The sequence below is a fragment of the Eleutherodactylus coqui genome, chromosome 3 (assembly GCF_035609145.1).
Source record: "Eleutherodactylus coqui strain aEleCoq1 chromosome 3, aEleCoq1.hap1, whole genome shotgun sequence".
NCBI classification, from domain to species: Eukaryota; Metazoa; Chordata; class Amphibia; order Anura; family Eleutherodactylidae; genus Eleutherodactylus; species Eleutherodactylus coqui.
The window spans coordinates 88,498,299-88,512,557 of record NC_089839.1 but is presented as its reverse complement, the minus strand read 5'-3'; the positions used below and the strand labels follow the sequence as shown (position 1 = coordinate 88,512,557).

The following is a 14,259-nucleotide window of genomic DNA, read 5'->3' as shown; positions in this document are numbered from 1 at the left end:
GGGGCTGCCCATTACAGGGTGGGGGGCTGCCCATTACAGGGAGGGAGGCTGCCTATTACTGGGGGGGTTGCCTATTACTGGGGGGAGGCACTGGTTATTACATGGGGGGGTTATTACTGGGGGGGAGGCTGTTTATTTCGGGGGGGCTGCCTATTACTGAGGGGTGGGGGCTGCTTATTTCGGGGGGGAGGGGCTGCTTATTACTGAGGGGTGGGGGCTGCCTATTACCGGGGGTGAGGGCTGCTTATTACCGGGGGGGAGGCTGCTTATTACCGGGGGGGGGGGGGGGGGGGCTGCTTATTATTATTACTGAGTGGGGCTTATTACTGAGGGGGGGGGGGCTTATAATTATAACGCTGCTATGGGGTTAATATTACTAATTGGGCCACTGTGGGGTCGTTATTTTTACTGGGGCCACTATCAGGGTCACTATTAGGGCTCATTCACAAGGCCCCTTCTTGAAGCGCTGAGGACTGTGGCGCCAAACAACAGAGCGTCCCGTGAGTAGGAGGAAGAGTCGCCTCTGTGCAAGCAACAGCAACCGCCGCACTTGTACACTTGTTAGGACCTAGGTCAGTTTTCAAGGTAATCGTGCGGGGAGGAGGGGGGAGATAAATTATATGCTGCCCTATGTGTGTGCTGGGGGGAGATAGATTATATGCTGCCCTATGTGTGTTCTGGGGGGAGATAGATTATATACTGCCCTATGTGTGTGCTGCTAGGCGGGGGGGGATATATTATACTGCCCTATGTGTGTACTGCCTGGACATTCTAAATGTCATAATTAAATAAGTATGCACTAAACTCCAACCCTCTTTAACCTCGCCCCATATAACCAAAGGCCCACCCATGTCCCGCCCCACCCTGCCGGGCCTTGTAAAAATGGTTTTGCTTGAAGCCGGTCCCTGGTGCCAAAAAGGTTGGGGACCACTGTTCTAAACGTCTTCCAATAAACAATTATGGAGGCCACTATGCTCTTTGGAACTTTCAGTGCAGCAGAAGATTTTTTTAATTGCCTTCACCAGATCTGTTCTGCCACATAAGTGTCATACAGAAGGGTCGGAATACTAATGTCCGTGCAAAATATTAGCTTATCATCATTTTGAAATATATTTGCAAAGATTTCTAGCATTCTATTTGCACTTTATTATGGGGTATTGAGTGCAGAATGATTGGGAAAACCTTTTAAATTTGCATAAGGCCACAACAAAATGAAGAATTCTGGACCAACTGTAGATTTCTCTTTTGTTCATTCACTTTGCATTTTGTTTATTATTGATAAACTATTTGAAAACATTCTTTGCAGCATTTTCCCCACAACTTCCTAAAACTTTTGCACAGTACTGTACATGGTGTAACAGGGTAAGAGGAATGGTCTGGAGTGGAAGGTATGTGTCACAGAGGTTATTAGCCTCTGTGAGGTAGTCCGGTCCTCTTTCACTCCAGGCCAGATCTTACCACCTGTCCAGCCTGCCATTTAAGGAGACAGGTGGAAGGTAGAAGGAGGAGTGTGTGTGCCTGGGAGATACAGGCTACAGTTACTTTGTGACTTCCACTGTGTACAGAGAGAGACACTGTGGACGAGGCGCTACCTGGTTGCAGAAGGACCACTGGAGGGGACACGCCTGCCCTTCAACTAGAGCCTGAGAGATTAAAGGCAGAAGGACCAGCTGCGCTCTGGACATCCACAGGTCTGTGCACCTCCATGGACTTGTATGGTCTCCTCAGCTAAGGACGTACCTGTGTCACCTCCGGACTGAGGACGGTTAAACTTAAACAGAGACTTTTTGTTGTTGCTATCATTTACCATTTATCTGCAGACCCAGCTATTTATGTTTCTGTTAAGGACTGTATAAATAAACCTAACAAGAAGAAAAGTGACGGTTTGGAGTGCTCTTTAACCCCTGCTGTGCTACAATGGGCATAAGCAACAACTGCACAAATGGAAATATTTTGTGTTTTATATTGGCTTTATTTTTTATTAATTTCACAAATAAAACTCAAATTTTACATCAACTTTCTAATCACGTTAGGCTGGGACGAGGAGTGGGCAGGCATATGTTACCGATTAGGGCCCCACCTCACCACAGGTGGGGGAAAGAAAGGGGCGGGGGGTCTTCACAAAATTGTATCGGTTAAAGATGTTTTTTCTTCCAACATTTAACATTCTATACAATGTGATGGCTTAATCAGTGATGGAAGCGCTCAATGCTACATGAGTCCCATGAAGCCTTGAGCACGGTTTGTATTGCTCACCACTCTTTGTTCTGAGCTGGTTCTGATCTGCTCCTAGTGCCGAAACTGCACTGAGCATATTGATAACCTTGCTTACAGGATTCAAAATATGAACAAGGGTTTTCCCACACTGGGAATCCCCTTTATGTGGATATGTAGTGTTTTACTTATCAGTTTTAATTTAAATATAGGCTGTGTTATGCGTGTGAGTTTTTACCAAGGCTGCTTTTTGACTAACATTTTCAAATATTTCCTACATAAGCAACTAATACATTGATAAAACAAAAATTTTATTAAAACAAACAAACCAAGCAATACAAGTAGAGAACACTCATTTAACCATATTAAAGCCTCTTTTATATAGCAGCATTTTGCCCAGTATTTTGCATTAGTAATTCCAAACCAGGAGAGCATCCAAAGAAGGTGGTGCAAATCTTTCCATTATACTTTTTAACTAAGTTCCACTTTTAGTTTTTTTTGCAAAATACTAACTAAAATACTGCCATATGAGAGGCTTTACATGAAAATACTAAATGTATGTAAGAAAGAAAGTTAGAACATACTGTACACGGATACCCATAATCTACCAGAGCAGACCAAGACTTATCGAAACACACAAATGGCAGAAGCAAATTCACATGTAAGCACAATTTTGCAGTTACTATTACATGCAATTTATATAAAACATGGGTTTATACTATGCATTTTTCTTGCACAGATGCTGTATTGCAATGTATACTCCTGCAGATCACTTATTAATTCTCTAAAACTGTAAAATGTACAAAGATGAATATGCTTTAAGCTTACACCAATGTTACCCCATTCTTTTTTCATGTATACACCTTTAAGGAGGTTTATACCTTGCTGCCTATATTACTTTAGAAATTCCTAGAATTTCCTCATGGCTTATCCCCTCAGATTTAGAACCAATAGAATCAAGCTGGTCCAACACCTATAGGGCCAATAACAGTTTGGTAGGTGATAATGAATACTTCTGGTCAGTCGCCATTGCTCAGTAGTGATTTGCAACTCTATATAGTGATCTAAATGATTCTTCAGCACTCTATAGCACAACAAGAGGTTCAAGTATAGGGATAGGATCCCACTAAACAGGGTTGCCAATCATCCATAAATTCACGGACAATTGACAACCGGCCATAAATTTACGGACAGTGTAAATAATTACTGCTGCCATATATACACAAGCACTGGAGCAGCAGAGAATAGGCATAATTCAGTTTTTTCACATGCTGTTGCCAGATTTTTTTTTAAACTGTCTTTAATTTGATGGCCTTTGTGATTCAAGGACATTATGTTGAGCACATGAAATTGGGCGTGGTCTCTAAAAATGAGCCAGGACTGTATGTTAGCCTGTAAAAACTTGGGTCTGTTCATGATTTTTGCCCCATTTGCAGAAAAATATTTTTAAAAGAAGTTGGTAACCCAGCCACTGCAAGATGTCACACCTTCCTGCACATCACTTTCACGCTTGAGTGCACTCACCTCCATGTTTGTCTGGACCTACTGGCTTCAGCAAATTGTAAGAAATGTTTTATTCCTGGACAGTTAACTGTGCCCTCATCCCACAGCAAACATTATCTCTAAAATTTTTTACATTGTTAGTTATCCACATTTGTGCAAACACAAGGAGTTTCTAGGGTATGGTTAGCTTATGGGTGTCCTTCCTAGAGGAATGCGTGTGTGTTGTCAGGCTCCTCATCCTTCCATGACCCAATTCCTTTTCCTGGGGAAGTCAAACTTGGACTTTAAGCTATGGGGATGCTTTGGAAGCAGAGTAGATAGAAGCCAGAACATAGGTAAGACTCCATAAGCTATGAGAAGGGAAGGTCACCTGCCCCCAAGCTCTGCAGGGCCTTCTGGCTTAGAGGGTTGGAGAGAAGTTTGGTTTTTTTTTGCTTTGTTTTTGTTTTATAGTTGTTTTTTTCCGTAACTGCTTGGGATAAAAAGCATGCTTGAGCTTTCAGAGAAAAGAAACTCATACATACATTTAAGGGGTTGGAATATGACAGGCATACATATGTTTTCAGTTTAACAACTATGCAGCTATAAGCCTATTATGGAGTCTAAGAAAAATTCTCACCTCAACCCATAAGAAAAATAGAGAGAGACAGATAAAATTGTTCTCTCTCTGTTGTATTTTTCTCACTTAAATCTGATTTATCAACTTCTATAGAATTTCCATAGCTTTCCCTGGCCAGCAGAAACTACAATCAAGTCATGAATCAGACATTCTGCAATGCTAAATGGATTTCCGCAGTCCATGGTATTCCTCCTCATCCTCACACACTGCTCCTGTACTTTTTATGGACCCTCATTGGCCAATCCACAATGACCCAATTTAACAAGACTTTCTGAACATCAACCCTTTTATAGAGTTTACACAAGTCGATCAGCTGCTCCACAGTCCTCTCACTATTCCGAAGCAAGAAACCAATGGTTGGACTTTGCTGCTTTTGCTCCAGGAAGCATAATTCATCATAACTCATTCCCCACTTGCTGGCAAAATTTCTCCAGTTTTTCACTGTAGGGTGGCATGGATCCAGTTTTATCTTCAAGGTATACAGTAGATCCTCATCATCCAGCAAGTCACTAATTGTTGGTGGAGAGTTGGTTTCGCTGTTTTCTTTGTAAGAATTAGTTAAATCTGTGAAAAACAAGAATGAATGCATGTAACTAGAAATAGCCAAAAAAATAATGCTTTGGTGCATTTAGCTATGCAGAATCACAGTCATCTTCTGAAATAAAAATCTTTAAAAAGTTTGGCCCCCAACTTTTTTTCCTAGATGTCCAAATGATTTCATTCACTTATGCAGGGAGGAAACAGAAAAATTACAATACAGAGAGACTTTAAAGCCTGGGGAGGCAAGTAACCATTGTACCTCAAGCATCAGCATTAAAAAATCCATTACCCTCCACCAAGGATTCTTACATTAATCTCTTCACTGTCCAAGACTGTAGTGTACAGAAGTTAGGGTACAGAACTTTCTAGACATTTCTAAATAGTCTATGTATGTCTTCTGCCTATGTATTGTTAGTATCTACTATGTGAGTGAATATGATGTGTATTGCATAGCTGCAGTACTGAATAGGTTGCTGTCTGGTTTATGTTCGGAAATGTATCTTCTTGTATGTCATGTGACAACCTTGTTTAATATATGCGTTTGCAAGGTGCATGAGTGAGTTCTTTCCTGTGGGTCTTCTACTTGGAGTGTTCCAGAGATGAGCCTGTCTGCACATAGGCACCTTTAGTCTGTGTGTAGGGAGGATGGAAGAGGCAGAGAATTACATGCGTGAGCCCTGGGCCCCATCTACCAAGGCTTCTATGTTATATACCAGGAGAAACCGCAAGTCTGCGAGAGCCCACTGTGCAGCGATGGGTGCCTATCCTAGAGCATGAGTGTGTACCAACAGAGTTTGAAAGAGAGAAAGAGTGGCCGGGACCAGAAAACTACAGGTAACTTGGCCCGTGGAACTCCTCTGTCATCCCGTGATTCCTCTCTCTCACACCACAAACCCTCCTGCACTAGCATCCTGAGGGTGGATGTAAATTATTGTTGGACTGTTTTACAAGTTTGTTCTTAAAGTAAACGGGCTTTACCGACCGTTCCCGGTTTAGCTTCAAAAAGTCAACTCTGTGTGTGAACTCTATTACACCTGCTAGAATTCACTGCAGAGGATGGAATGTTGGTGTCACTCGTGACAAAAGGACAGAAGGTAAACCACTTGGGTTACCCCCCATTTAATAGCCAGCTCTCGGTTCCTTGCTACCCTCAGGGTGGGAGATGGTAGAACCCCGTGACAAGGCCCAAATCTCTACCCCGCAGTCTCCTAGGCTGAAGGTCCACTCTTCAGTGTAGTAAATGGCTTCACTCCCATTGATATCAATGGGAGAGATGCCTCCTATTACATATCTAACTGACCACAATGAGGAGCAGAACATGTATTAGGCATCGCTCTTGTTCATCCCCAAGAGGGCCTCATGCAATCTGAGGCACTGAATGGACTGTACACTTGCTAATGTGTAAGTGTACAGACAGGTTGTGGCACTTTCTATGAGCAGTGGCCTAGCAATAGGGGTCACAATTGCAGGGCCCCCTCACCACGAACTTACAAATGACAGACAACATCTTCTTTCTGTTACTGTGGATGGCCCTTTAGCCATTAGTTGAAAATTCCTCAGTGGGTTCACTGCGTTATGTGCCCCCTCGCAGCCTTATTATATGTGCTATCCCTTCTACAGGGCTCAGTGGGCAAGTAGTCTTCACTACTGTGTGATGGGCACATATCAGCTTTCCTGCAGTGAAAAGGTTACAATCTGTTTCCAACTAGTATCAGTTCACTCTAATTCCATATATCTTTTCATGAAAATAAAATAATTTCCCATCTGTTGGGGGGCATTAAACATGGCGATGTAATGATCGTCTTATATGACGTCAAGGGGGACATGGATATTTTAAAAAGTTACAAATAGAAGTTTAAAAAAAAGAAGACACAATATATTATATCTGCGTTATATATAAATCTCCAAAAAGAAAAATGACCCATAGCCGATATTAACAAAAAAATAGTTACCATATGCACCCTGTAATATGAGACTATACAAATTATATATCAAAAATATCCAAAATAAAAATGGAGGAACCCATTTCTGTACTTTTATTTAGAATATACTAATTTTTTAAAAACTATAACAATAACAAAAAAGGAAAATATATTTAATGAAAAAATATTTAAAAAATAACTGTCACAGGAAAAAAAAAACCGCAGCAAAATTAAAAATTGTAGCTGAAGAAAAAAACAGGGCAGTAAAACCACCGCATAAGTAAAATACCTAAAAAGTGTTCAGGCATTTTTAGTTCATGGCTCCCAGCATGCCTCGCAACTTCAGCGTAGTTAATAATTGGCATGCTTATCCATCACTTACTGCTTACTTTCTTAAAGCAGTAAATAGTGTAGTTTTATTTAGAAGAATAGATCTTGTATTTTGAGACTTTGTGGAACTGCGAGGCATGCCCATAGCACTGTACCAAGAGTGCTTGACTGCCTTTCTGGAAAAAGTGGGTGAAGATACAGGCTGGTGCGTAGTCTTTTCTAATAGATCTTAGTTTAAGATTTTTTTTGGAGGGAAGGGGTTGGGGGGGGCAGTGATTTTGAAAAGTATGTCTTCTCTGTACTCATATATACATTCCAATACATTTCCAGGTAAATGTCTAGTTGGTTGCAGTTCCCTCAAAATCAGCTGTTTGCTAGAGGTGCCTGGTGCCACCACAGTGCGGAAGTAATAGTCCACCACAGTGCGGAGGCTATATTTGGTCCTGGTGTTTAATAACTAGAAATGTACATGAATAATTTTTATTTACATTTTTTTCCACTCAAGCAACATCCCTGCAAGTACTCGAGTTCAGCACTGCAGCACGCTGCACGCCACCTCTTGAATATCTTGAATGTGACTGCCGTGTTAATGTGGTACTTTGGACCCCATTTTTAATTTTGCCCATCGCCACGCTTTCTCTGAAACGAGCCCTGCACTTCCCAGCTTTGACCACTGATGACATCTGGCCTGCTGCACTGATAGAGGTCTAAACAATCAGCTGATCGGCAGAGATCATGAGCAGTGGCCCTCATAGATAGACTATTAATGACATATCCCGAGGATCGCTTAAATTAATAAAATGCTGGTTGCTTGTAGCCACCACTAGTTCTGCGCACAACTCATGATAAAGCTTCAATGGAACTGAAAAAATATTCTGTCAGCTTACTGCATATATGTTTATTTAGCTACCCTTGATATTCCTATAATAAACATGCGCGTGCAACATTCCACTGCTTTCCCTAGTAGTAGCTGCAGGATTTGGAGTTATGTTGCCTTTAAACCTTAGTAGGATAGGCCATGAATTGTAAATCACACGTGGTTTCGACTGCCCAAAAACACAGCCAATGAAATGCTTGACGGGGCTGTGGCCCTTTGGTAAGTGCTGCTGCACCCTCTTCAATCTCTACATTGGGACACTGTTGACCTTCAGAACTCTGTACTTTTAATAGAGGCTGTTCTGGGTATTGCAGCTTTGTCCTATTCAATTCATAGGTGGATAAGTGGCATATAATGTTGGTGGGCCAACGATTGTAACCGTGGTTCTGTAATTTTTCGTACTTTTGCCTTTCTGTATTCCCCCTGTCTATGTAAGCGCTGCAGAATATGTTGGCGCTATACAAATAAAGATTATTATTATTATTATTATTAAAAGGAATATTCCAGTAACTGCCTGATAGTTCAACTACAGAAACAGACATGTTACTCTGGTTATTCATTGATACCTGCAAAGCTAAGCAAAAATAGAGAATCTTTTATCTTACCTGACAGAGCATTTATGGTTGTCACAGGACAGTCATTTTCTTCTGGCTGGAAATTAAAAAAAAAAAAAGTAAACGTAGTATTTATATACAAGCTGCAATCAAAATGATTCAACCCCCATTTCAAATTAGGATCATTTGCCAAATTTACAAACTTTCAGCTGTCTGCAAAAAAAACAAAACTATTTAAATAGCTGAACTACTAATATTACAAATGGTTTCTCCAAATTCAATGCAAAATGGCAAAACGCCACTTTTAATGACTGCTGCAGTCCCAGAAATATTCAACCACCCGAAGGGTGCATTTACACGAGCGTAGGCGTATTTACGTTCGCACGTGTGCAGCGTATAATCGCCGGAAAGAACGTTTTTCGGCGATCATGACCAGAGCTAGAAAGTGTATTATCGTTTGTTCCTACTTTGCAAACTATCTTTTCGGCCATTGAATATGCGTTGGCGCGTATTTCGGTCGCGTATGTTCCATTTTTTTCGGGTTGCCGTTTTTACGCGCCGTAAAATCGCCCGTGCGAACGAATACATTCGAAACCAACGCCTCAGATGGTCACGTATATACGATTGGGCGCAAAAACGCGCCGTTTATGCGCTCGTGTGAACGCACCCTGAATAGAATCTCTCATAAAAGTACACATCTGCAAATTAGGTGTTGTCTCAAGCACAGCTGATGCAACTTATCAAGTGTTTCATTTGTTGCACCAGGTGTGCTTGATATAAAATATTAAATGCCTGTACTGGCTAGGGCATGGACTCACGTTTTGACTGCAGGGTGGCAATGTAAAATGATCCAAGAAATACGAGTGGTCCAAAAAGTTCAAAAAGATTGTCTTAAACAAGGTTACATAAAATAGCAAAGGCATAGGATATATATCTAAGGATACTGCTGAAAGCATAGTTCAAGTTAAAAAGGAATATTATCTAAACCTCCTGGACATGGGTATCACAAGCTGCCACCAGATTCCTGAGGAGACAGGTAGTCAAAACTCTCAAGTGACTAGAAAAATCTGCGGAAACACTTGGTGGCAGCAGACACTGACCTTTCCATTTGCAAAGTAAGCCACATACAAAATGCTGAGATTTTTACACGTCTGTTGACCTAAAAACACAAGAATTGTTGGCTCCAATATGCACCAAACCATATAAAAAAGGCAGACATCTTGGGATTCTGTTATGTGGAGCAATGACACAAAATTGGAACTTTTCTGGGATTATAGAGAAGCTGTGTATCTGGAGGAAGAAAAATGATGCATGTGATGGAAAGAACACCCTGCCTACAATCAAGCATGGTGGTGGCTCAGTGATGCTTTCTAGTGCTCTGGCACTGGAAACATGCAGCATTCATTCAGGAAATCCTAGGGAAAACATAATGCCTCCTGTGAGGAAGCTGACACTAGGACCTCATTGAACCTTCGAATTGCCCATGAGGAATGGGCTAAGATTCCCCAAGAACGCTATCAGAAGCTAGTGTCTTGCTATGCAATACGTGTACTGCAGCTCAAACAGCAGAAAGGTTCTCTACTAAGTACCAAACACGCTTGTCACAGCGGGGTTGAATAATTCAGAGAATGCAGTAGCCATTAAAAGTGATATTTTGTGTTGAATTTGGAGAAACCACATGTTATATTAATTGTGTTGAGCTATTTTAATTGTTGTTTCATTGTTTTTTTTGTAAATAGTTAAAACGTTTGTAAGGCAGTTTTCACATCTGTGTTGGAACCTCCGGTCAGAGGTTGTCACGGATCCAGCTCAAGATACCAGAAGAAGGGGTGCTTGGGAAAAAGGAGGCCCTGTACAACCTGAAAAGTTGGAAAACCAAAATCTACTTTGGCCAGTTCAAAGGGTCCAGATAAATTGTGTTTTTAAAACTGGAATGTTTTGTGAAACTATTTTAATGAACAAGTTTGACAACATTTACCCAAAAGCATTAATTCAATCGGCCTATGAGAAGGCAGGGCCTCTAAACCAGGGGAGTGTCTTTCCAAAAGTGCTATAGCGACAAGCAATAATATGAATAATATCTCCATCACAAGATACTAATGTTACTTTGATGCGTATTGTATTACTCTAGAAGCACTGGAATATTTTGGAAAGTGATAATATTCTGCAAAACAGCAAGAACGATCTAGACCTGGTTTAAACTCTTATCATCCTGGACCCCTGGAACTGGATGGAATGAACACCAGTGAAATTATCCGAATGGGAGTAGAGAAGGGTGTTTTTAACTGCAAGAATGTGAAATGTAAGTGCTGTAAGCATATTTGCCATGGGAGCAAGATGATTAATATTGAGGGAGAAGAGTTTGGCATTGATAAACAGCATTACATGAACCGCGGCTCACACTCTTATTTCTCTCTTGGAGTGCTCATTTCACCTTAGATATGTGGGCCACACCATAAACTCCCTACAAGAAAGGGTGAATAAACAGTGCGTCCAGATACTTCTCAATATGTGGTAGCAAGAACCCAGCTCACTTACACATCATACCAACAGAACAAATTCCAGTGTGAGAATACCAGAAACTGAGAAGGAAAGATATACTATATATCTTTAGTTGTTTATCTACCCTACCTGTTATCCTGGACATCTGGATTGGAAAGGACGTCTGCAACCGGCGCTATATACAGTGGATGTCCACATTGGACAAGGTTTCATATGAAAGGCCATTCAGGCTGTCAGGAGTTATGGTGCACCCCGCACATGCAGGGGTGACCCCACTACACCAGTTGAGTCTGTTTGTACACATTTTTAAAAAAATATCTATGGATGCTGTTTTTCTTTTATTCATTTCATTTATGCATTAAATGGTTTAGAACATCTTGAGAATACATATGGCAGGATCCTTACCTGCTTTATTCTATCAGAGTCTGGTATTGTTGCAGGTATGGGATGGGTCGGATTCTCCATTATGATTTCTGTCAAACTGTCCTCTGTAGGAGAATTGGTTGTAACAGTCACTGTAATAAAGATAGCAAACGCTTAACAAGAATTCTTATAGCATATTTCCAGACTTATTCAAAAAGTCTCTAAAATGTGCTCAGAGTGGGTTATTGATTCAATATTAGTGCTGCTCATCTTGATAGACCTGGCAATAAAAAAAAACATCCCATTTAAGAAAACTGGGTCCTACAGAACAGTCACATACACACTTGCCCTGTCTCACCTTTCTATGTGCCGTCCATGGGCATAGAAGTTGCTGTCTGTAGGAAAGACCCTGTTTCTCCCCTTCTCTCCTTAGCCTGATGTCAGCTGCAGCCCTATTGGCTGAAAGTCAGGTTTGGTTTCACTGGTGCAGAGTTCCAAGAGCGGGAAACAAACACACTAGTCCCTATGCAAGAGTAGGAAGAGACCAGAAAGTGCAGGAACTGAACAGAGGGGATAAAAGGAGGAGAAGTGAGTGAGCAGTTAGGCAGACTCAGCCAGATGTCAGAGAGGAGAAGCTGCAGTCAGCCATGTTGGAAGGGAGGTGTACATGCGCAGAAGCAAATCTACATGGTTTCCTGTCAGGTTGAACGAGGTGCAAACCCGTTCCCTGTTTATTCCACTGGAGAAGGAATGGATCTTTCCAAGGTTACCCTGCTACAAACAGTGAGTCATAGCAATCCGGTGAAATCTAAGCCAGGATTAGCCACACAGTCACTTACTACGTTACGTCAACTACACTTCTCAAAATCCAAATCAGTTCTTGAGTCAGCACAGCTACAGTAGAAATTGTCTCTGGAATTCAGTCCAGAGTAAAGTAAGGAGAGAGCATTGAAGTCAGCCCTGAACAAATCTAACACTGTTGTACTTTCATCTGTTCAATTGTCTGCCTGGTACACTGCACCGTGAACGATTTACAAAGTCTTGCATCTGTATACTTGTTCATCAGAAAACTAAGTAAATCTGCACACTCCCAAATTTTTAAGTCTTGCAGGACTCGGCTCAGTTATTTCACCACAGTGATATTCATTAGGGTCCAGTTGGAGTGTTGGCGTCACGTGACAAGGAGAGGTCTTCCTGCCACCCAGAATATGGTACGTTCCACGGACCGTTGCACTTATATAAACACATGATCTGTTAATAAGGGACATATTCTACAAAGGATATATTCCTGCTAGGTGTGAAAGCTTGTGCCGTATAAGGGAGTTTCTATTGGAGGAAACAAAAAAAGAAGCCGCATCACATTAATATGCCTATACGAAACGTGGTCTCTACATTGGAAGGGGGTATATTTCTGAAACAGTCAATGTATATAGCAGCAGAGCAAACTGTAATATTGCAGTTCTCGGTTCGTGGTCTCAGACGTTGTTCAAAGTCTCCAGACTGCTAGCTACAAATTTGCAGGACTTGCACAGCTAGCAGTGGGGTTTGGGGAATTCAATGTTGTGCCAAACCGGACAATGCACAAATATACAATCTGTACTGTGTGGCCTTCTGTTCTCCCATATCCTGCTGTTCAGGGATTGCAGCTTAGTTGTTGGTGGTGTTGTGTTAATATAAAAGCATATGATAACTAAACAGGGAAACCACAAATACACAAAGTGTGTGTTAGTGGCCTCAGATATCAGTCACAAGTCCGATCATTATAAATTATTTGCAGACCTTATGCTGCAGTTAGCAGTAGGGTGAGGAGAATACAATTACGCTGTGCAAAACAAGGACAGCTCACAAAATATACAAACTACGCTCTGTGGCCTTCTGTTCTCACATATTGTGCCTTCCAGGGACTGCAGCTTATTTAGTTTTTTCTCTTGATATAAAACAAAAAGACAACTAAACAGGTAAACAGCAAATAGACACAGTGCATGTCAGTGGCCTCAGATGTCACTCAAAGTTACCAGTTCGGCACTTCAAACTTGCAGTCCTTTCACAGCTGGCAGTGGTTTTCTGCAAACTACAAAGCCAACTGATAAGTTGCATAAAACATGAAAGCAGCAAGGGGTAAGGGATGCGTCGGTGGTGGTGGACATACCAAGTTAGCACTTCAAGCAGCTCCCACTGAAGCAACAGCTCCGTGTTCTCCTGGAGGCAAGGCAAGCATGCTGTCATTCCTTAGAAGTGCTTCTGCACATGCATTACATCCGCAGCATGCACAACAGGTCATAGAGTGGATGGCACAGCATTCCTCAAGTACCACCACTTCCTCTTCCTCCCAGTTGCAGGCACACAGCAGTCAGTCTGCACTAATTGGTCATGAGCATCCCCCTCTACTTCACCCCATGCTCACTTAAGAGGATGACACCCAGAGGAGACATAAGAGGAGAGCCCACCTGGGCCAGAGGGTAAAGAGTCAGCCTTATCCTGCTCCCTCTTCCACTGCTGCAGCTGCTTCTTCCTCCATCTCCATCCTTGGTCATGCAGTAGCCTCTAAGCACAGATAGGCAGTTTCTGGCCTCTCCTCCACAACTGACGATTGGACTGCAAGCCTCAGAGCCAGGATTGGGAAATGGAGAGCAGAAGTTGAGCTACCACCTTAATCACTGGCATCTACACCCTTTAGAATACACTGGGTCAATAAGACTTCATTATTTTAAAATGTAAAAGTCCCCCCCCCCCTTCCCTTTCCCAGTTGTTACATAAAAAAACTGAAAAAAGGTAAAATTATTGCTTCCTTATTAAAATATCAGATTAATCATCACGCAGAGTGAACGTCGTCAG

At 41.8% G+C, this 14,259-nt stretch overlaps 1 protein-coding gene across 3 annotated transcripts in view; it reads right to left on the bottom strand.

Moving 5' to 3' along the window:
• Positions 1–2,508: 2,508 nt before the first annotated feature.
• The window catches only part of EDARADD (EDAR associated via death domain), a 114,506-nt gene continuing 102,755 nt past the window's right edge, over positions 2,509–14,259 (bottom strand). For all 3 annotated transcript variants that reach the window (XM_066595846.1, XM_066595845.1, XM_066595848.1), the window contains exons 4-6: positions 11,467–11,576; positions 8,611–8,656; positions 2,509–4,900 (exon numbers count right to left, since the gene is read on the bottom strand). In XM_066595846.1, the coding sequence (XP_066451943.1) occupies positions 4,536–4,900; positions 8,611–8,656; positions 11,467–11,576 (521 nt within the window). In that variant the 3' untranslated portion in view covers positions 2,509–4,535. The remainder of the gene's footprint in view (positions 4,901–8,610; positions 8,657–11,466; positions 11,577–14,259) is intronic.